Consider the following 22,112-nt stretch of genomic DNA (forward strand, 5'->3'; position numbering starts at 1 on the left):
ACAATTTCGAAGATTTGCATACCAAACTTCTCCTTTGGTGTTGTCCCGTGCTCCGTCTTCCCATTGAACCTTTCCTTGTCATCCCTCCAAGGGTCTTTAGCATCCAATCATTTTCAGTGGCCCATGTAAACAATTTTGGATGAAGTGGGCCTCACTTTGTACAGCGCTTCTGATGTCGTGTTTTCCCCTCACTTTGTACAGGCCTTGTAGCCATGTGTCACCTGGCATGAAGTATTTCCATTCGCGGGGTAGTCATGCACGCAGGTCAGAAGCGCTGCTCTCATCGTGAAGTACTCTCTCCTGTTTGTGTCCCAAACCACTCTGCTGGGATTCCAAAGCTGCTTCAGCTCATCCTTCACTAGCTGCAGATACACATTTAGGTCAGCTCCCGGCTGTTTTGGACCCTGTATGAGCATGCACATGTGGATGTACTTTCTCTTCATGATTAACCATGGAGGAAGGTTGTATCTCGATGCACCGCATATGTGGCAGCTCTCATGGTTTTCGTACTCTCCAATGTATACCATGCAGTAGTTTTGGACATGAATGATGTTTCACGCAATTTAATCCAAGCGGGCATGTAATCTTCTTCGCCTCGTATGTGCTCTTGGGCAATTTGTTTGGTTGTGGAAAAACCGAAGCAAGGTAACTCAACAAGTCCGTGAAACTCTTGTCTGACCAGCATGATGCTGCCTTCAGCCTCAAAAGTTCGAGCGTTACTTCGAACACGTTATTTTCTTCGCCAGCTCCATCATAGAAGGGTGTGTTTGCGTCCTCCAACAATTTTTTGAACTTAGCACACTCTGCCTCATCTTCGGGGTCCTCCAGCTGGTCCCGTAGGTACGATTCATCTAGCATTTCGGCAATCCTACCACGTGGAGGTCCTTCACCTTCCACATTAGCCTCCTCATCGATCCTTATTTCTTCATCGGAATCATTCGCCAGATTATACAGCGGGACATGATCATCTTCGCTACTGCTACCGACATCAACCGCATCCTCCCCGTGACAAGTCCAGCGTGAATAACCTTCGACAAAACCTGATGCCAGCACGTGCATCTGAACATCTTCAGGCTTCATCATGCATGTGTTTCCACATTTGCGACACGGACAACACATCATCACAAGACCTTTTCTTTCCATATCACCTTTGGCGACTGCAAAAAAGACCGTCCATTCGGTTATCCAACGAGCATTGATTCTTTCCGTGGCGTACATCCAAGAACGGTCTTCGATCTACAACACAATACACAAGAAAAACACAAAGTAAAATAGTTAGCCTAATAATTAACAAGGGGATTAAGGGGTTAATTAACTAAAAATTTGAAATTTGAAGCTAGCTAGGGAGTTTGAAATTGGGGACATTCCGAGAGAAATTGGAGGCCGGAGAGAAAGATCAGGAGGAAGAGAGATCTCACAAGGGAGAGGGAAGCTCGGGGCGACGAGAGGAGGGCGCAATTTGGCCGGCGGTCAGAGCTAAAAAAATGGAGCTTCATTGGGGTTTGGCGGCCGAATCTAGCTAGCTAGAGGCCGGAGAGAGAGAGAGAGATCGGTGTGGGGAAACAGAGGAGAGGGAGGAGAGAGTTCGCGAGCCAGAAATTATGGGGGCCGGCGACCGAGCTAGACAAATAATGGCCGCCGTCGGCCGGGGGATCGAGCTCGAGCAAAAGGGCGCCGTGGACGGGGGAGAGAGGAAGGAGCTAGAAGAGGTGGGGCCGGGGGAGAATACCTGCTGGGAGACGCCGCAATTTGGCCAGGGCTTCGTCGGGCCGGACGGGAAAGCGGCCACAGCTGGTCAGCGAAGACGCGCAACGCGATCAGCTGCGGCCCTGTTCGAGCTATTTGAATGACAGAATCATCAGTGTCGGTCGGCAAAGCAGCGACTGTTACTGATAATAGAGGAGACATCAGTGACGGTCGCTATCTGGGCGACTGCGAGTGATGTACAAAACATCAGTGGCTGTCGGGCCACAAGCGACCGTTACTGATGTCTATCGGGCATGAGTGGCGGGCGCGTTCGGGCGACCGTTAGTGATGTACCACTCATCACTAACGGTCGACCATTCAGCGACCGCCAATGATGACTCTCGCGGGGAATGATGGGACATCAGTGGCGGTCGTCTCACGCGACCGTCACTGATGTATGGCCGATCGGGGACGGGCAAACTCTCGTCTGTTCATCAGTGATGGTCGGGGCCGCGACCGACAGTGATGTTGTTCATCACTAACGGTCGCGCCCAACCCGTTACTGATGGGCCGTGAGATATAAACCGTTTTGTAGTAGTGATTTTTTCATTCTTTTTGGTGGTTCTCACCGGCATGGATATTAACTCCTGTACTTAACCATTAACCATGGTGAAGGTTAGGTCATGTTTTTACCCCCAGAAAACGGTGCCGGAAGCTTTGGGTGGATCCGGCTCAATGTGAGCCTTGCCTTGTCCTTGCGCCTATCGTCGTCGCCATTGACCCAAGCTTGCTGGATTCTGTGCTTGCACGGGTAAGCAAAGTCAGCATAGACCAGTTGTACTGCTGGGCTGGGCTAGTCTCGAGAGTTGAGACTCTTTGAGTACCGTAGCCCATTCCGGCCCATCTTGTTAGTAAAAGATTCCTCAGACGAGGCGGCCCACTAAAAAAGAATCATGAGTAAACTGTATGCAAAAACGTACGACGCCTCATATGGGCTCCACCCTATATTCTGCCGTCGGCGGCCGCCGCATTTTCCATGACCTTGGCTTCGAGTTTTTTTGGGTCCCGATCTCTGCGCCATCTCGACCTGTCTACTACGGAGTTCCCTCTAGGCCTCCACTTCTCTCCTCCACGGCATTATTCAAATCAGTCCCGGAAGCTGCTGGCCACGGTCGCCCCCATTGATTCGGGCGACGATCTACGTAACCCTTCTGGCGTCCGTCAGGTGTTCGACGAAATAACCAGCCAGGATGCCACGCGGACTCCAGGTGCGTTCTTCATACTACACCCGACGCTGATGTTCAGAGAGGCATTTGTAGGATCATTTCTTGCGACAGGCAAGTTAATGGCGCTACATTGTTCCGAGCAGCTGCATTGCTTGTGCGTCAAGTGTGGTTTTAGTCGGGCTGAGGTCACCATTGCTTGATGTGCATCAATTGCTCCAGTGTCGACCATGGGAGGATGGAGAGGGTGCTTGAGTGGATACTCAAGATGCAGAAGAAAGGAGCCACAAGATATTTCGCTTACTGGTTATGTTCAGAGCAAAGGTCCGATCAGATGTCACGGTGGGAAATAAAAGTTTGAAAGTAGTTCCGACACATAGATGCACGACACATCAAACATATGCAAATTTCACCTGATGCTTTGTCGTATCCTTATCGGCCAATGTAGTACAAACTGAACACATTTTCACTGTCTATCTTTACTCCTATAAAGATTTTAATTGGTCGGCGGGTGGGGGTCCATCTGCTGTCATGTTCATTTTCTTACATGTGGATCTATCACAAAAATGAATGCGCAAAGTTTTCAAGGACATGCCAGGGAGAAAGGTAACAACAGCTAGACATGTCAAAGTAATCTAATTAATTCATCTGTGGCAAAGCACAGGCATTTAGCTTCTAAATTGAAACCTACCATCAGTTTTTAGCTCCTACCTTTGGAATATATCATGATAGACATCTGCCTTGTTGAAATTAAATGGAGTGTATATCTAGTTTCCAATACCCATACAAGCTTCATCTTGGAAGAGCACACTAGCATAACAACAACTTGTACAATATAATTTGTGTCTAGGTTCTGCACTTATTTTTCCTTTTTGAACTTATAACTCATTATGTGTTCTTCGAGAAATACATCTGTAGAAAGGGATACATCTTTGCCATGGAAGGGCAAATGTTGGTTTATTTTACTATTTCAATGATATACAGACACATTCATCTGGATTTAGATTCTTTGACAGTACCCCAACTGTGTGTCAACAATCTTGTAGGCGATATTTAAAACTGTAGTTTTTCTGTGCATTTACATTTTTCTCTGTTGCTCCAGGTTTATTGTGGAGGGTTGACATGGGCAATCAGGGAAGAGCCATCCTGGTCTAGTCTAATGGCATATACCTCCGTTACAGTACTCCACAATCTGTTATCACATTTTATTTGGATACGATAACATTATTCATTGCCCGGGGTTACTTTTTTGCATTGATCCCATAGAAGGTATGGTCTTCCTCCTGATCTTTTATATTTTCCCCTTCCAATTGGCACCTCCAATTCCCTCACCGGAAAGTTCTTTATATTGGCGTATTGGTGTATAAAGGCTTAAACTTATGAGGTGTTTGTTCAATCTGATTGAATGGATCTTTTAGATTGGGGTTTATGTTTCAAGTTGAACATCTGATGATAGAAAAAGTAAATATGAGGTAGAGAAACAAAGAACTACATCACTTAGTACCGTTGAAAACAGGGAGAGTGAATTTTAAAGAATTACGAACTGAGGCTCCAAGTTTCATTACCAGCAGAGAAGCTCCACATATGATAAATATGGTAGAATGGACTTACGAGTTATGATGATGAAAACAGATTTCCCTGCCATGTAAGACAAATATTGACATTTTCACAGTCTACACCTAAGTGATGCATGAACACCTTTCGCTTGAAGCAGTGACAGCTCTGCACATATGCATGAACTCAGAAGATTTTATACACTGCACATTTTCTTTGAGGCATTTTGTTATGGCCATCTGAAACCATGGGGTGACTTTTTATGTACGTTGCCCCCCCCCCCCCCCCCCCTCCTAACAGATGTGAGCTTCTTCCTGTTGGTTCCTTTATTGTCTGTCCAAATCAGGACCGCTTCCTGTTGAGTTATCCTCAGTTGGAGTTGTTGATATTGAGTTGTTACTTCTGTACTTAAAGTTGGTCCATCACCCAGGGAACTCTCACTTCATATATTAGAAGCAATTAGGTTTGTTAGTTTTCTGCGACAAGTGACATATCTGCAGTTGGATCTATAATGACTTGAACAAACTTACTTTAATGAGTAGATGACCAATCCAATGGCCACAACTACGAATGCTAGATAGTACAGCCAGTTTATCTGTTGGTTCCACATAAATAATGTGAGCATATAGTGAAGATATTATGATCTGGTGCAATGACCGGCCAGAAATTGTCACCTGTTGTTGATAGACAAAAACTCGAATAGCGACTACCCACATGTCAGATGTTAGGAGTGAGAGGTTAAACAATGTTGCTCCACTCATCTGCAAGAGCTATGGTCGTCAGCAAGGGCTAAAGTACTATTGGACTGTAAAATGGAAAGTGAAAGGGCCTTTTGGTCGATTGTTCCTAATGAGCTAATATTACCCAAATAGCGCATTTTTATACTTAGTTTATTGAAATAATTCATAAGTCATAAGCACTTGATGTGACCCGCTTTTCTTTTGTTTCCTAATTGTATAGCGTATTTCCTGATTAACATGTTGGAGGAACTTAACCTTAAGGACAAAAGAAGTAATGGTGTAGAACACAAAATTTGCAATGGCAAATCCTGTGAACAAGCTTATCTGAAAATGAAGAAAATACAAAGAAGAAATGAGTTTCCTATCAGAAAAGTGTATTGAAGATAAAGAAAGTTTAACCACAACTCCATAACTATCGTTTCCTACCATTGTTGGAGACCAGACAACTGCTTCTAGGCTCTTCCTTTCGAATATAAATGTGAGGTTTTGTCAGGTTAAAAGGTACTATGAATGAATAATTCCTCCAGAAGAGTATACATCAAGGCACATTTTTTGTTCCAGAATATTGTGGTGATATTTTAATTATGCGAGAACAAGAACAAATATATAGCGGGCAATGTCAACAAGTAATGCCAGTTTTCTCTACAAGTCTGTATTTAATAATGAGTTCTGGAGAGGATACATCTGAATTGTGCTGACAAGTAATCCAAATTGTCCAAGCATTGCGACAACTTCTATTCGATCTGTTGTCTTGACACCATATTCCTACATATTCAAGGAAAATAGTACACTTTAGAAATTTGAGAAAATATTGCTGGTAGCAGCAGGATATACAATGCATCACCAACCTGACCAACCGTGCTAAGTGCATAACAAACTGTCCCGGCAATAACAAGGGCATCCCCTAGAAGTGGGATTTTACGTGGATCTGCAGAAAATGAAGCTTTGGATAAGCTTCAAATTTTGACATAAATGTTTGTATTGATCAACATTGCTAAATGAAGCTACTTTGCCTTCTTATTCAGCAGTAAAGATCTCCCAGACTATTGTACTATCATGATTTCTTCTAAAAGAGACAATAGGACGAGACCTACTATGTGCCTATCTTGGGTTTGTCACTAAGAATTTTGTAACTTACATTCTCATTTGACTTCCTTGGTGTTTCAACTCTTCAGTATGTTACTTACCCTGCTCATCTGGAGATTTCACATCTGAAAGGAGCACAAGACTAAGCCCTGCCACACACGTCCCTGCTCCCAGAAATTGCCAGAAAGAATATCTTGTGCCTAGTGCATACCAGGTGAGTAAGATGACCCATAAAACAGTCCAACAATCCAGCAATGTTACGCTGGTGATGTATGAGTATTGGTACGCCTTGACAACTGAAACACAAATTTCAGGACTACAACATGTTAATGTGTTCATAATCAGGAGCAAAAATTGCATTCTGTATCTCACTGAAATGTTTATTTTACTTGTACCCAGTACTCACCCAGATAGTTTCCCTGCACATCAATCAAGGACAGTGCTAAGTACCAAAACCAAGGTATCTGCAAGGCAAGAGCACCAAAAAAAGTGATGTGAAATCACATCAGGTAAGTTCCATGGTTGGTTCTCGTGCAGCTATTCTCAGTTTCTCACTCGCAGCTTCTGACGACGACAAAAGAGGATTGGCACATAAGCTAAGGTCAACAGGAGGTATGCGAAGAATGATTGTGTAAGTGGTGCATCAACTCCTGCATAAATATAGGGAATTATATCTATCTCCTGCTTTATTTTATAGAATGATATCTTCTGTATGAATAAGGCCATGCTGACGATTTTTATTTTATTTTTGAGAGAAGGAAGATGGTACCAAGATTAGCAATCAGGGAGGAGGCGAAGCTGGCGACGGCCATCGAGAAGGCAACGAGCTGGCCGAGGAGGACCACGAGCAGCAGGCCCCATGCGTCTTTCATCTTGATCTCCATGGGTCTGAGCAGGTTCCTCTGGTCAGATTAGATGCGGAGGCAAGATTTGTATGCTTGTATATGGGGTAAGCTGGAGCAGAAGGCTGGAGCAGGAGAGTGGAACTGTGGAAGGCCAGATAGGGAGTCGCCGACTCGCCGTGAGCCCGTGACTCAAGGTTAGTTGAGACTTGAAAGCAGGATATGTGATCACTCCTGTGACCACTCCATTGTTTTTTTTCTGCTGTCACGCATCTGGTTCTTGCAATTAGCGGAGCTCGTGTCTCGTGACTGATCTGTCAAAAATCATTCCAAGGATTCTTTGCAACGACTGTCGGGAAAGGAGCGAGAGCATCTCCTGGGGTGGGGTACAGTACCGGTACTAATCTTCTCTCTTATACCTTCCGCTGATGTGACAGGTAAAAGGGTACTAGCAGTCTCTTGTCGTAAAACTACTTTGGCACGAGAAGCCATACTTAAAAACAATATACTAAGAAGTGAGTATGACTAGTGAACCCAAACCAAAAAAATGCTTTGGAAAAAGATACGACATGTCTGTACAAGAATAATAATTAAAGAGGAGAGAGAGGAAGGAGATAAATGTTAGTACCAACTCTAATATCACCTGATGCCCTAACAGGCCAATCATGGCAGGCCAGCTGCCCACTACTTCGTTCACTTGGTGATTGTTACACTCAAATGGAAATGTCGTTTTGAAGGGCAACACAGAAAGGGAGAGGATCCGAAGGAGTGTCGGTGTAGACTATAGGCATGCTTGCACAACATCGATGAGATATCTGTAATCTGTTGCATGTGGGCTCTTACCTCACATGAGTTGTGATCGTATTCACGAACAAAATCTTCTACTCCTCTGTCCCATACTAAGTGACGAAATATTACATGCATCTAGACGCTTTTTGTGTATAGATACATTCATATTTGGACAAATTTGAGTCACTTAATATAGGACAGAGTGAGTATTTTATTAATAGAACAGCATGGAAGAAAAGCACCACGTTTGAACACCACTCTTTGACTATGGTGAAGAAAACACCACAGTGTGGTCGATGGATTGGAAGAACTTTTGCTCAGTTAATGGAACTATTAGCTGCAATTTGGAAACAACAACTTTGAATAAAATTGGGTTACGATTGACAATTTTGAGATGACACTTGAATCAAAGTTGTAGAGTTACCGTTACAGCTTAGGTTGTTTTGTATAAAGAGTGTCCAGTGTCCACGCAAGTCTTCCTTCCTACCTGCGCTTATTTGCAATTAGATTTTTTTCTTTCAGACAACGAAAGAGAACATGTCCCTGCCTTTTGCATTTGTAAGTTAACCTGGAACCTCATCTTATTTTTCTCTCTTTTCTTAGGGTATGTACAATGGATGCTAAAACGGTCTTATCTTATGTGTTTCATGTCATTTAGAAAAGACGAAAAAAAATGTTGTACAATGAATTATCTCTTAGTGTCATATCTTATGATTAATTCTTAGATAAATAAAACTAACTAAATAAATGCTAAGAAAAGATGAAATCCAGTACTTATTTCTTTTCAACGTCAGATTTTATCATACGTGGCATCTCTAAGAAAAATCTGACGTCATCCAATTGTACGTACCCTTACATTTTATCTTTTTTTTACTGCTTTGGTAGCACTTAAACGAACTAACTGTCTAGCTGTGGTGGTTTTCAAGTCCTTAGTCCAAAATTTCCTTTTGATTCCTTTGTTACAAAGTACTTGCTACTATTTATGAGATGGTTGCTTCCAAAAATATTTTGGAGCCCTCATGCCCATCCTAATGCAAAATAATCTTTCAGTTGAAGAAGTAATGTTCTGCATATACATGGAACACACAAGGTTTGTACTCTTGCACGTTTTCTTTCGATGTATTTGATTATGGCCTTCCCTTAAAAAGGAATCAAAATTATGGCCATTTATGGAAGAAGGAACCATGAAGGTCACTTTGTACGTTGACCACCCTTTAACAGATATCCTGTTGTTTACTTTCTTGGCTGTCCAAATTAGAAGCCGTTCCTGTTGAGTTATCCTCACTTGGAAGTTGTTGATATCGAGCTGCTGCTTCTGTACTTGCAGTTGGCGCATCGCCCGAAGAACTCTCACTTTATATATTACAAGCAATTAGGTTTGTTAGGTTTCTGCGACAAGCAACACATATGCAGTTGGATCTATAATGACTTGAACCAACTTACTTTAATGAGTAGATGACCAATCCAATGGCTACGGTTGCGAATGCCATATAGTATATCCAGTTTATCTATCGGTTCCAGCTAAATAATGTCAGCATATATTGCAATATATGATGATCTGATGCAATGATCAGCTAGAAATTGTCACCTGTTGTTGGTAGAAAAGCACTCGAACGGTTACTGCCCACATGTCAGATGTTAGTAGTGAGAGGTTAAACAATGCTGCTCCACTCATCTGCAAGAATTATGGCAATCAGAAAAGGCTAAATACTATACTCTGTATTAGCTTGAAATGAGAAATAAAAGGGGCATTTGGTTGATTTTTTCCAATGAGATAATATTAACCGAATACTTAATCTTATACTTAGTTTATTCACATAATTCATAACTAATTTACGGAACCCCATTTTCTATTGTTTCCTACAGTACATGTGTAGCTTATTTCCTATTTAACATGATGAAGGAACTTAACCTGAAGGACAAAAGGAGTAATGCTGTAGAACGAAAGTAATGCAATGGCATATCCTGCGAACAGGCTTAACTGAAAATAAAAGTAAAAGAATACAAAGAAGTGAGTTTCCTGTCTGACAATTCAAAAAAGTGACCTGAAAATAAAAAAGAGTTTAACCACAATTATAGTTTGCTACCATTGTTGGAGACCAGGCAATTGCTTCTAGGCTCTTCCTTTCAAATATAAATCTGAAGTTTTGTTAGGTTAAAAGGTAACACGAATATGTTGTTCGAGAAAATCATAGTGATTTTAACTATGCAAGAACAAGAGAAGGTGTATAGATGGCAGTATCAATGGAACATACCAGTTTAATCTACTGGTATCTACTCCCTCGGATCCATAAAAAGTGTCGCCCATTTTGTATATGTTAGTGCAAACTTTGTACTAAGTGGACGACACTTTTTATGGATCGGAAGGAGTAATTAATAATGAATTTTGGGGAGGATACATCTGAATTGTACTGACAAGCAACCCAAATAGTCCAAGCATTGCGACAACTTCTACTCGATCTTTCTTCTTGACACAGTATTCCTACATTAAATGGTACGCTTATTATCTGAGAAAATATTTGCTAGTAGCTGCGATCCACAGTGCATCACCAACCTCACCAACATTGCTAAATGCAAAACAAACTGTCCCTGCAATAACAAGGGCATCACCCAGGAGTGGTATTTTACTTGGATCTGCGGAATGAAGCTTTGGTTAGCTCTAAACTGGACTGCTGAAATTGGGGAAAGAATTACAACTTGTAGGGTTCAGTACTAAAATTGATCTCCTAGGCTACGTGGTTTCTTCTAAAGGATACAATAAGGACGGGACCTACTGTCAAGAACTTCACCATGTGCCTATCCTACTCATAGGTTTGTCATTGAGAATTTTTGTAACTCACATTCTAATTTGACTTCCTTGGTGTTTTAAATCTTGAAGTAGTACTGAACTTACTTACCCTGCTCATCTGGAGATTTCGCATCTGAAAGGAGCACAAGACCAAGCCCAGACACGCAGGTCCCAGCCCCCAAAAATTGCCAGAAAGAATATCTTGTGCCCAGTGCATACCAGGTGAGTACGATGACCCATACAACAGTCCAACAATCCAACAACGTTACGCTGGTTATGTACGAGTACTGGTACGCCTTGACAACTGCAGCACAAGTTAATTTCAGGATTACAACATGTTAACATGTTCATAATCAGGATTCAGGAGCAAGAATTGCATTTTTTGTATCTCGCTGAAATGTGTATTGCTTTTGTACTACTCACCCAGGTAGTTACCCTGGACATCAATGAAGGACAGCGCCAAGTACCAATACCAAGGTACCTGCAAGAGCAAGACAAGAGCATCCAAATTCCAAAGCAGTGAGGTGTGGAATCGAATCAGCTAAGTTCCATGTTGATTTTCGTGCAGCTATGCTTGCTCACTCGCAACTTCTGTCGTCGACGCAAGAGGATTGGTACATAAACTAAGGTCAGCAGGAGGTATGCGAAGAATGATTGTGTGAGTGGTGCATCGATTCCTGCATAAATATATGAAATTATATATCTAATCTCCTGCTTTATCAAATGCTAATTTTTTCTGTTTGAATTAGCCATTAGGCCAACACGGATGATGGGTAATTGAGTACGATGATTACCAAATGATGTATGAAACAAAAATATCGAGAAGGACGGGTACCAAGATTAGCAACGAGGGAGGAGGCGAAGCTGGCGGCGGCCATGGAGAAGGCCACGAGCTGCCCGAGAAGGAGCACGAGCAGCAGGCCCCATGCGTCTTTCGCCTTGATCTCCATGGATCTGAGCACGGTTGACGCAAGCCTCAGATCGGATTAGATGTGGAAGCAAGATTTATTATATACGCTTGCAAAAGGGGAAAGCCTGATCAGAGGACTGGAACTGGAAGGTTAGTAAACTAACTCATCGAGTAAACTAAGGTTAGTTGAGACTTCAGAGCAGCATGTGACAGCTCCACTGATGTCTGCATCTTCCTTCTGCTGGGACGTGTCTGGATCTTGTCGTTTCCTGAGCAGATTGATTGTCCTACTGCAATACAATATACAGCTCGGGTCTGATGAACTGAGCTGTCAAGAATCATTCAGAAATGTGCCCATGCACCTGTATGTACTCCGCGCAACTGGTGATTGTTAGGAGTAGTACAGTAGCTTCGGAAATGGAGTCTGTTGATGTGGTCATGTCGATCGTAGCTTAGGCATGCTGGCACAGTTAGAGACCACGTACCTATTCACATAGACACGTGCTTCAGATTGGTAGTTTTGGTTTTCAAAGTCGCTTCATAACGTGATGCTTGAATCTTGATATGCTTGATATTGGTATGTGCATCATTTCTGGCTCGTAAATGCTGGCTACAGTCCATGCCTACCAAAAAGAACAATGAAATGAGTCCCGAAGATCTAATGATGGTCTCCAAAATTCGTTGCTTCAAGTTTTTCCTTATAAATATTTAGAAGTTTTTGTTATATCTACGTTGTCTAATTTTTAGTTATAGATATATAAGTTGATTTTTCAGCCATTGGATATGATTTGTGCTTTAATATTCGGTACGAACGATGGAAAGAGAAGAGTGGGATGACGTCCAAATAGTAATCCAATGGTTTATACCTTAACTGAGATTTGATATTTTTTCTTAAAAATCAAGCTACTAAGATATAACCACACCCATGTTTAAATTCGGTAGGTTACCAAGCCGACGAAATCTTTATTGAAAATTCATCTTCTCCTGTGCTCACAGAAATGATCTGCAAATCGCATGAGACGAGACTATCACGATAAGATAATTCCCGTGTCCATGTTGGCGCACATTACCAAGCTCCAGAGATTGATTGTGTCTGGCCCACGTGTCCTCTACTGTGTGGGCTTCATATTTGCTGAACTGGTCCTTTTAGAGGCCCAGTTATTAGCCGACGAACCTTAAAAAAAAACTAGCCCATGGGCTCTTATTTGGTGCAGCTATTCTGAACTTTCGTCTCTTCCAAACAAAACACATATTTCCGAACAATGAGAGCAGCATAAAGCTGTCATGTAGTCATGTGACCTAAAAAAGGGGTTACTGGCAGGAGTAGTGTCCTCGCATTGCTGGCGAGGTTTAAGGCCATATTGGTTTACCTCGCCGCCTCCTGTAAAAACTTTCTTTTGTCTGGGCTGTGTGACCGAACAGGCGAACAGCTCCGATCCAGGCTCGTTCTGTAACTTGTGTTATTCAGAATTTAGGCGAAACAGAGACTAGAAAAAGAAAGGACTGAGCTCTCTCCGCTGAACCTGCAGTCACATTACCAGGGTAGCTCATGCGGCATTGTCTACAGTCTACACCAAGAAACATCAGCAGACTCAGTCAGGAGACACCCGCGTCGCCGTCTCTGAAGATCCCGCAGAAAAACTAGACCCCGTACGTGCACGGCTGGATCCCCAGACCAGCAATGAGGTAGCTTGTCCTATGCAGAAATGCAGGCCTTTTTGGTCTGGGTCAAACGGTCAGCCAGGATAGCTCCCTTTCCTTCCACGTTCATGTCAGATCCGCGCTGCAGCAGAGCTGACGGTCAACTCTTTTGGTCAAGGCCCTTACGTTATCCCGTTGGCTACACATGCCAGAGCGAGATCAGGTCTTAATGACGCCCACAGTGCGGTAGTATACTCCTACTGAACCGCGGCGAAAATGTTGAACATGGAAAAACATGCAAGGTCTGGTAGTCGTAAAGGCGCACGCGCGCACACACACCTGTTTCTTTTTTTGTTAAGGTTTAATTTGGGCACGTCATGACGCCAAGCCAAGATGTATATATATCTGGATAAGTTGGATGGCCGCGTCAAAATAGCACAAATTAAGACGAATGGACACTAGAATACTCAGACCGTCCGATTCGGCGATCGGTGCGACGTGACTGGTTTCCGGTAAACAAACGGCTTCGTCGATCACAGGTCGCAATTTCGGCGTGCAAATTTTTTGCCGTTTTACACTAAGATAGGGTCGGAGACTGGTGATCAGTTGCGGCCGGTTTCCTGATGCCCACTTATGACGCAAGAGAACACATTAATCAAAGAGAGGCCATAAGCATCCGTGCAGGTGCAGCGACTGCTCTAAAAATATACGTATAATCCAGATTACCAGAGAGACGTACGTCGCCGTCGGCAGGACGTGGCAGCGTGTGCCTCGTCAAAGAAGCCACACACGCACGTGAGTTGTCAGTCGCATGCAGTTGTTCTCGTCTCAGAATTCTTCGCCTCGGAGCATTTTCAGCAGGTCTCTGTCCCGTTCTTAGGAGATAGAGTAAAAAAAAAATCTTCACTACAGACACTATTTGAATACCTTAAAGTAGTGAGACACCTAAATACATCCTTCAAACCCCTATTTCCAGGGACCCAGGAGGGAGTCCCTATTCCTCTCCTTGCCTGTCGACCACCGCACTCGACCGCCGCCCATCCCACCATGGCCTCGGCTTGGCTTGCCCTCATGCCCTCCTCTGTTGCTGCTGGGGAAGAAGATGAAAAGATGAAATTGACCCACTGACAAGTGGGTCCCATGTGTCAGTGTATAGGAAAAAATAAATAGGGACTGAGATATAGGAAATACTGCTGAAGAGCAAGATGAAATAAGAGTTTAAAATTTTAGGGAAAAACCCCTAAATCCTAGTAGTGAAGATGCTCTCGGTTCTCACGGCCGGGTTTTGCTTTATTCGTCGTGTATCGGGCCTAGGAATTTGCCCAATTTCACGGTTGATCGATCCGCATGTGACGGCGACACTGGCAATTGATGATCGAAATTTACGGGCATGGACAAGCGGAAAGCTAGCTGGTTGTTGTTGTCGAGAGCTACGGAAGAGGACAACGAAGCGTGCGTGATGTTGAGCTGTTGGCCGTCCGTTGAAATCTGCGGCTAGATGGAGACACAAACATGCAGTATGTAATTGGGGTCCGACTATATATGTTCGTTTCTTTGCATCGAGGAGAAACAAACGGAATCTGGACTTTGAGAACAACATGACATTCGGGTATTCGATGGTTCGTTGCAGTGATCGGTGGAAAAAGTTAAGCCGTCCATGAGTCTACATTCCCTAATTTCTATGGATTATTAAATAGGTATAGTTTTGTTTCGTCTCCTGATCAAATCAATGAAACAAGATAAATTTGTCCGGTACGTAGTTGCTCCTGACTAGATGACTTTCGTTCCCTCGCTTCCTCTCCACGAATAATGAACTTTAACTTCTCGATGGAAAGGTCGCGCTTATCTGATCATCTCCATGCAATCTCCCCTTCATCCGTGCATTAGATACTTGTTCAAAAAGAGTAGTACATATGTAATAACTCCAGACAAACCCCCTTTGATCCACAGTAATTCCCCGTGAAAGAAAATCTAAGAAAGAAACGAGCTGAATGCCAAAGGGACGACGTCGGCTGCGCGCAGGGCCGGCCGGCCGACAAACGCAGGTGACGGTCGCGATGGACGATGGTAACATGCACGCACATATTCCCCACGGTTCACACGAAAACCGCGGGCATATATAGGTACAGGTCCTATCGCACTCATCCAAATTCCTAAGAAGGGCGCCAGCACACGGCGCTGCGAGTCTTTTTGACATTCCCCTTGCCGCCGCGTCGTCCGTCTAAAAGCGTCCAAACTCTTGGCAACTCGCGTGAATCCTCCACTCTTTTTAGCCGGCAGCATGCATATACCTTGTTAACTTGCTGACGCGTGCTTGAGATGCCATGCAGCAACAGTGCGCTGCACATCGAGTATGTAATCTCTATCTCTCTTTTTTTTAGGGAAATGTAATCGCTATCTCTACTTATACTTACTACCCAAAAGACACGTGAGGCTCTCATTTCCCACACATCTCTGTCCAACCTACTCTAAATCACCAACCTCCCACAAAAAACCGATTATACTCGATAAAAGCATGTACTCTTTCCGATCTATATTAATTTTTATTGATTTAGTACAACTTAATTTGTACCAACGTTGATTGAAAAACTCAAAATAATTCGATGAGACTAACTATCTAAGGGTGTGTTGCTCACAAAAGATAACTTAACAAAGTGTAATTAGAAAAATGCGTTTACTACCACAATGAATCTATTCAACATCTGTTTCTTTATTATCCCATCGCATGCCACGATTGGTTTGGCAGGCTGTTTTCATGACTCTCAACCTTTCTCCTTGGAGTAGCATAATAACCTACGTTTTGTCGCTGGTTTACGGGGATGGGGAAATTGGTATGACCGCTCATCCTCATGGGGGCTTGCGCGATATGTTGGTAGATTTGGAACCGCAGAAACAACTTGTTTTTTAGCAAGAAAAAAGTTTCCATTTTTTTGTAGATTTTTCTCATGACTTCGCACTAGATCCATTCTTGATCCCTGCAAGATCAGACGGGTGCCAATGACTTTTTGAAATTTAGGTGCAACTGACTGAAGAAGGTCGCACAAGAATTCTTAACCGGTTTGGATGGCACGTCAACATCTATGTAGATGATCGAGGTGTAATATTTTTTTATTTAAGTTGTAAACTTGATACACTTTATGATGTTTGAGACTCGATAACAAAACGACTGCGTGCATCCATGAGTGCGGAGTCCGGGCCATACCCCTTCTCGAGAGAAAAGAAAAATACAGACACTGTATATGCTCGGCCAGACTGGAAAAAGACAGACAAAACTTTCAACCAACAAGGTATAGTAACATCCATTTGCACCTGGCCAACAAGCGCACTAACATGTGTCATAATCTTCGAGTCTCCGATCTTACTTTGATTTTACTTCTTTGCTTTTCACTTTGATTTTATTTCTTTGCTTTTCACCATCCCACTTATATCGATCGACTCACCACGTCAAGGGCTCAAGGTTGGAATGGATCACAGTGCGTGTGATCTGGTTCGCCCCAAAGTTGGACTTGGTCGAAAATGTTAGTACCACCTCTCCCACAAAAGACTTCGAGAGAAAAGGCTTGTTATTCTCTGCTCAAGTAAGCATTTTTTTTAACCGATCTTCTCTGCTCACAGGCAGAACTTGAAAGTCTTTCCTCTTTTTGGTTACTCTGCCGTGCGTGCACTTAATTATCAAGTCCATGGCTGATAGTAGTGCATTAGTAATTTTCTTGTGTAGATTATTCTATACCAATGTTCTAATCCGCAAGCATGCAGTGCATCGTTTTGTTGACTTTCAAGTTGCAACAATACATGCATGCATGTGCCTTTGCGAATGTTGAAACTGAGAGTCGGAAACTAATTTACTCACGATGTGTGGTGTCATACAACCGTGCGCCCACCAAAAAAGAGTAATATAGCGTGTGCTGCCGCACCCGTTACTTCGGATGAGGGAAAGCATAGCCTGTGAGTAAAATACATGAAGATACTAATTACTTTGTTGGTAATACAAAAAAAGGTGATTTTTGTTAATACTGAAAAATGTGAATTTCAATTGTTTGAAATTTGGGCTGCTGCTGCCTGCCCGACTGATAGGTTTATAGCATTTCTTCCATTCTATGGTAGTTAGTTTTTTTACGTGGTCAGCCTCCGTTTCAACCCCTTTTCGATGAAAAAAAGCCTCCATGTGAAAATAGACATATAGAATGGGTTGTGTGTATGTACTTCGGTGACTGATAAGTTTATAGCATTTATTTCATTGTATGGTAGCACGTACAAGTGTGAGTATCGCAACTACCACCTCTGATCAAACTAGACAGGCACACTGATAGAATAGCATCGGAATTCGGGTAATTGAGGAAGCACATACAACAATCTTTCCATAGACATCCAGGTGTTTATGTAAAGATTGTTGCATGAGCTACTCACATTTACCCAATGATGCAATTCTATCGGCGTGTCTTTTGGGGTTTGATTAATTGGAGGCAGTATAGCTAGGATACATAATAGTTTGTTTTAGGTTCAAGTTGTCTAAGAATTATGTTTGTATTTTGTTTAATTAAGTTCAGTTTAATTAGTTTGGAACTTGATAGATCTTAATAAGCAAATTTGTAGTTTATCACAAATAATAAGAAATCGATCCCACTCATAAATGAATTGGCATGTTTAATTCATATATAAGAACATAAATTAGTTAAGAAAATAAATTAAGAAATGTTATGATATATAGCCGTCACATATATGGACTCTTGACAATATTGAACCAAAAGGATAAGCCATCGCACACAGTTGGTTTCTGCACCGTGTGCAAGTGCAATTGGGGTGGCTATCGGACACGGTTTCCGGGCTTAAATCGTGTGAAAGCTATACGCTCGAAGTTTTTCTAACGGTGTCTATTATCTCGAACATCACACATGGTTGCAGACCGTGTGCGAGTATATATACTCCCTCCATCCAATAAAAAATGTCTCAAGTTTGTCAAAATTTAGATGTATCTAGACATCACTTAGTGTATAAATGCGTTCAAATTTAATCAAAGTTGAAACATCCCTTATTCCTTATTGGACGGAGAAAGTATATGAATATTAGACCCGTCTTAAAAAATCAGATTTGTACTAGTGTTTGTTTTGTGACGTGCATTTACCACGTGCACACATACTGTTCTCAAGGTACGAACGGGCATCATATTATATATGATACGTATGGATAGCTCATGTACGTAGTACTCTACCTAATTATATGTAGGCATATATAGTCCCCAGAAATTAATTGATTGATATAGTGAGAAACTATAGGCATGGTCAAAGTAGTGTGCCGTATAATCAACAGAAATGAGATTTTCAAATTTTCAGATTATTCCCCATCGTTGATGTGGCGACCACATGGGCACGAGTGGGATTTGAAGAGATTTAAGTTCGGTACGGTCAAGTCAGTGCACTAAACTAAAGGAAAGTGGGAACACACATTACACATGTATGCATGTATGTTAGGAACAGACGATAATTTAATCAGTTGCATGTCGTACGAATGTTTGCATGGCGCATACAAAAATAAGATAGGAAAGCGTTAAAATTAGCTAGCTAAGGATCAACAGTCAGAAGTTAATTAAGAGCTGGCCGATTGATTTGGGCAATTTTGAGACAAGTAGGAGGAAGTAGCTAATGATCAACCAGTCAGAAGTTAACAGCCGATCGATTATACATCTTCTTCAAATTCAAAGTCAACATGCATATGCATGCGTGATATGCTACTCCTGCATTGATACAAATATCTGCCCCTCACGAAAATATGGGCTTGTGAAGCTGACAAATTTTCTCCCCTCGCAAACTGCAGTAAGCTACAGACAAGACTAACCTTTATGCCTGTCTCCCCTGCAACTCCTCCCCGGGAAAAAAATTCAGCTACTTCACAGCCTATATATCTTCTCGACGACAACAACCTACATATGCATGGTCTTATTGCTCCAACGTTCTAGCTATATACGCGTGTGCACATATACCATTCCCCAATTAAAGTACGTACGCAAACTAGCTAATCATCGAGATCGAATTAACCCTGTATGTTAACCGATATCTGCCGAATTCATATGCACTGCTGGTCGAACCGTATGACGCGCTCCTTGGGCTCGGCTGCCGCTGCTAACGGGCCGGCGGCGGCGACGACGACATGAAAGTGGCCGGCGCCGAAGGAGCGGGCGTGGTCGTTGAGGGAGCGCTTGTGCTTGAAGTCGGAGCCGCAGGCGCAGAGCCAGCGCTTGCCGCAGTTCTTCTCGTGGGTGCGCCAGTCGCCCTTGACGGCGAATGGCTTGCCGCAGCGGCGGCAGGCGAATGGCTTGGCGCCGTGCTTCCGCCGGTAGTGGGTCTGCAGCGTGCGGAAGTCCTTGAGGGGCCGGGCCCGCGGGTGGCCCACGTTGTTCCGGCAGCCCGGCGCGCAGCAGTAGCACGGGAGCCGCAGCAGCGCCAGCGTCGTGGCGTGGGTGCCCTTGAGCGAGTCCGGGCCCTTCCTGTACTCACGACCGTGGCCCCACATGTGCATCTGCAATGCGTACGTGGATGTAAATAAGTAACCAAGTTAAGTTTGGGGAAGTAAAGCGAAAGGAATTTGTTCTTGCCGTACTACGCGCGTTTGAGTGCCCGGCTTTTGCTTTTTATCGCCGTTTTGGCGAGGGAATTAAGATCGATGTGTGAACTGAACTTTGTTATATGCTGGCCGGGTTCAGTCAAGTGTCATTTCCTTTTTCTGTATTTTGGTTCCCCGCGGGGTGAGTATACGTATACATATGGAATATGTCTAAGGTTTATTCGGCAAACTTGAAGATGCATGCATGAGATCTGGGTTGACTAATTGAGACATGCACAAGCACGCGCAAAACGAATTTATCGTGCATGTTGCTCTTGATGCGATACTAATGCACACCACGTATGCCGCTTAATTTAATATCCAGCAATTACTATGTAGTCCCTATTTAGCTTCAAAACCATCCCCGATTTTTTTTTAAAAGATGATGAATCACGGAGTAACACAACACACATCTTTGGAATTTGAAAAAAGAGTTCACCGCAAAAAGAAGAAGAAAGGTCGAAGAAAGAGGATGCAAAGAAGCTGCTATATATGCATATTCATCCCAATTAAACATGGCGGGACATCGATCAATAAATAATCTTTTTTTTGCGAGAAGATCAATAAATAATCACCTGCATGTTGTTGTATCGGTTGAAGGTCTTGCTGCAGACATGGCAGGCGAACTGCACGGCGCCGGTGAGTATCTGCGCCGGCGTCGGGATCCAATACGGCCGGTCGCGGCAGGGTGTGACGCCATTGCTGCTCTCCTCTACCGACTCCACCATCATCTCACCGTGTACTACTGCTCCCTCACCTGCAGCTTCCACCTTGCGCATCTCAATCTCATGCCTTGGCATCTCCTCCTCCTCCAATTCCTCCTCTTCCGTCTCCTCATCATCCTCCTCCTCCTCTTCCTCATCTACGGCCATGGCGGGCAACTCTTCTGAACTGTACCCGCCACTCGTCGGCAAGCCGATGTTCAGATCAGCACAGTCATCCTCTGTGATATTGCTAACCTCTTCTTTGACAGATGGTTTTATCTCCGGACTCGTCTTCTCCCCAGCTCCGAGCCTGCCAAGGAGTGGCAAACACATCATGGTAGCACTTCGGTGTTCGCCGCCGGGTACTGCCTGCTGCAGGTGATCCGTCGATGGCATCGTCGTGGACGGCGGCGAGGATGCCGGCTTGAGCCACTCGAAGTACGGGACGGCGCCGCCCTCCATCGCGCAAGCAGCCCTCAGCACCATAGATAAATCCGACCCCCTCTGTATGTAACACAATTGCAGAGTGCTCTGTATATATATCTGAGGTTTCCGGTGGAGAGAGGTCGCCTGGGTATGTCAAGCCGTGCATGTCACGGCCGGGAAGAAACGGGGAAAAAGCGAGCTAGGCTCTCGAGTGCCGCGCGCCGTTGGTGTTTCGCGTCCCTTTGGAGCTTGGAAGGCTGTCTGGCTTGCCCGCGGCGCGCGTATATGTAGGGGATCGGTTCATGAGGTGAGCAATTTAAAAGCTGGGGACTTGCATCCGCAGGCGCGCGCGTGGTCGGGTGTGAATGAGCGAGCTGTATAATCTGGGAATCTATGCCTCTGCCTAGAGGCGTGACAGCGAGGTGGACTTGGAATTGGAATGTGGTGCGCGCCCGCCCGGCAGAGGCATGCAGGCCGTGTGTGCAATGTGTATGGCATCGTAGCCGCCTGCCGGCCGCCTCTGGGTTTGGGATGGGTACAGGTTGCCGCAAGGAGGTTGATACTAGGTTCCCGCGGCAAGTATCAAGCTATAGTGGGGGTCAATTCGATTACCCCATCGATCAAGGCTGGGATGTGAAAAAACGTGTGCCAGCTACCTATATTTCGGTTGGAAGCCAAGCCGGTGAAACATCTCTCGCTTGAGGTACTGTGTAGGTATAGATTGCACGTGTAAATTGTAGGAGTACGAAGTAATGGTTGCTAATACTTTTTCTGATCCAAAGTAATTGTCGAATACATGCGTGTATAGACAAAGTTGCGATAATTAATTTAGATCCGAGGGAGCAGAAAAGTTGAAATCTCAGGGTGGCTTAGCTATCTAGAATGATTGCTAGAATACACTTGTGTTTAACAGCTACGTCCCTTTCTAACGAGCTAGGTGCATGCGTACGTACACAGATTGTTGGCTATACGCCTCTAGCTCTCTATATATGCTGTAAATTATGCACTAAACTACTCTCAGCTACTATAATATGCAGTCTTGCATGTGGCCAAGAGATCAGGATATGCTTGCCTCTCCGTAATATTATACGCCATGCACTACATATATCTTCTTTTCTAGATATGG

General features: G+C 43.8%; 3 protein-coding genes, 1 long non-coding RNA gene and 1 pseudogene across 7 annotated transcripts; 2 read left to right on the top strand and 3 right to left on the bottom strand.

The window, feature by feature from the left end:
- The first annotated feature begins 2,647 nt into the window (after positions 1-2,647).
- On the top strand, positions 2,648-4,346 carry LOC106866228. Of its 3 annotated transcripts, none has more exons than XR_001406279.2 (3): positions 2,648-2,954; positions 3,056-3,233; positions 4,012-4,346. XR_001406279.2 is itself a non-coding variant. In XM_024459091.1 (3 exons), exons 1-3 carry the CDS (start codon positions 2,723-2,725, stop codon positions 4,062-4,064), a joined length of 387 nt encoding a protein of 128 aa, XP_024314859.1. In that variant the 5' UTR covers positions 2,648-2,722; the 3' UTR covers positions 4,065-4,346. The 3 variants fall into 3 exon arrangements, 1 of the variants encoding a protein (XP_024314859.1); XM_024459091.1 differs by having other exon boundaries at positions 3,132-3,233; XR_002963215.1 differs by lacking the exon at positions 3,056-3,233.
- Positions 4,347-4,756: 410 nt separating this feature from the next.
- Positions 4,757-7,325, bottom strand: LOC112270810 (annotated as a pseudogene). The gene is made up of 11 exons (XR_002963216.1): positions 7,059-7,325; positions 6,845-6,939; positions 6,696-6,753; positions 6,391-6,585; positions 6,052-6,131; positions 5,886-5,968; positions 5,630-5,681; positions 5,459-5,527; positions 5,138-5,224; positions 4,994-5,058; positions 4,757-4,903 (listed from the first exon to the last, which is right to left on the bottom strand). The product of XR_002963216.1 is annotated as a solute carrier family 35 member F1-like (transcript).
- Positions 5,839-11,688, bottom strand: LOC100828387 (solute carrier family 35 member F2). The gene is made up of 16 exons (XM_024459090.1): positions 11,544-11,688; positions 11,291-11,385; positions 11,132-11,189; positions 10,818-11,012; positions 10,475-10,554; positions 10,320-10,402; positions 10,008-10,059; positions 9,833-9,901; positions 9,509-9,595; positions 9,364-9,428; positions 7,059-9,273; positions 6,845-6,939; positions 6,696-6,753; positions 6,391-6,585; positions 6,052-6,131; positions 5,839-5,968 (listed from the first exon to the last, which is right to left on the bottom strand). The coding sequence occupies exons 1-11, from the start codon at positions 11,656-11,658 to the stop codon at positions 9,135-9,137; spliced, it is 1,038 nt and encodes a 345-aa protein (XP_024314858.1). The 5' UTR covers positions 11,659-11,688; the 3' UTR covers positions 5,839-5,968; positions 6,052-6,131; positions 6,391-6,585; positions 6,696-6,753; positions 6,845-6,939; positions 7,059-9,134.
- Positions 11,628-12,295, top strand: LOC106866230. The gene is made up of 2 exons (XR_002963217.1): positions 11,628-11,768; positions 11,896-12,295. It is a non-coding gene; the product is annotated as an uncharacterized LOC106866230 (long non-coding RNA).
- A 6,597-nt stretch (positions 12,296-18,892) lies between these two features.
- Positions 18,893-21,277, bottom strand: LOC100845582 (protein TRANSPARENT TESTA 1). Its single transcript, XM_003566155.4, has 2 exons — positions 20,432-21,277; positions 18,893-19,772 (listed from the first exon to the last, which is right to left on the bottom strand). The coding sequence occupies exons 1-2, from the start codon at positions 21,044-21,046 to the stop codon at positions 19,320-19,322; spliced, it is 1,068 nt and encodes a 355-aa protein (XP_003566203.1). The 5' UTR covers positions 21,047-21,277; the 3' UTR covers positions 18,893-19,319.
- Positions 21,278-22,112: the final 835 nt, after the last annotated feature.

The sequence above is a fragment of the Brachypodium distachyon genome, chromosome 2 (genome assembly GCF_000005505.3).
Source record: "Brachypodium distachyon strain Bd21 chromosome 2, Brachypodium_distachyon_v3.0, whole genome shotgun sequence".
NCBI classification, from domain to species: Eukaryota; Viridiplantae; Streptophyta; class Magnoliopsida; order Poales; family Poaceae; genus Brachypodium; species Brachypodium distachyon.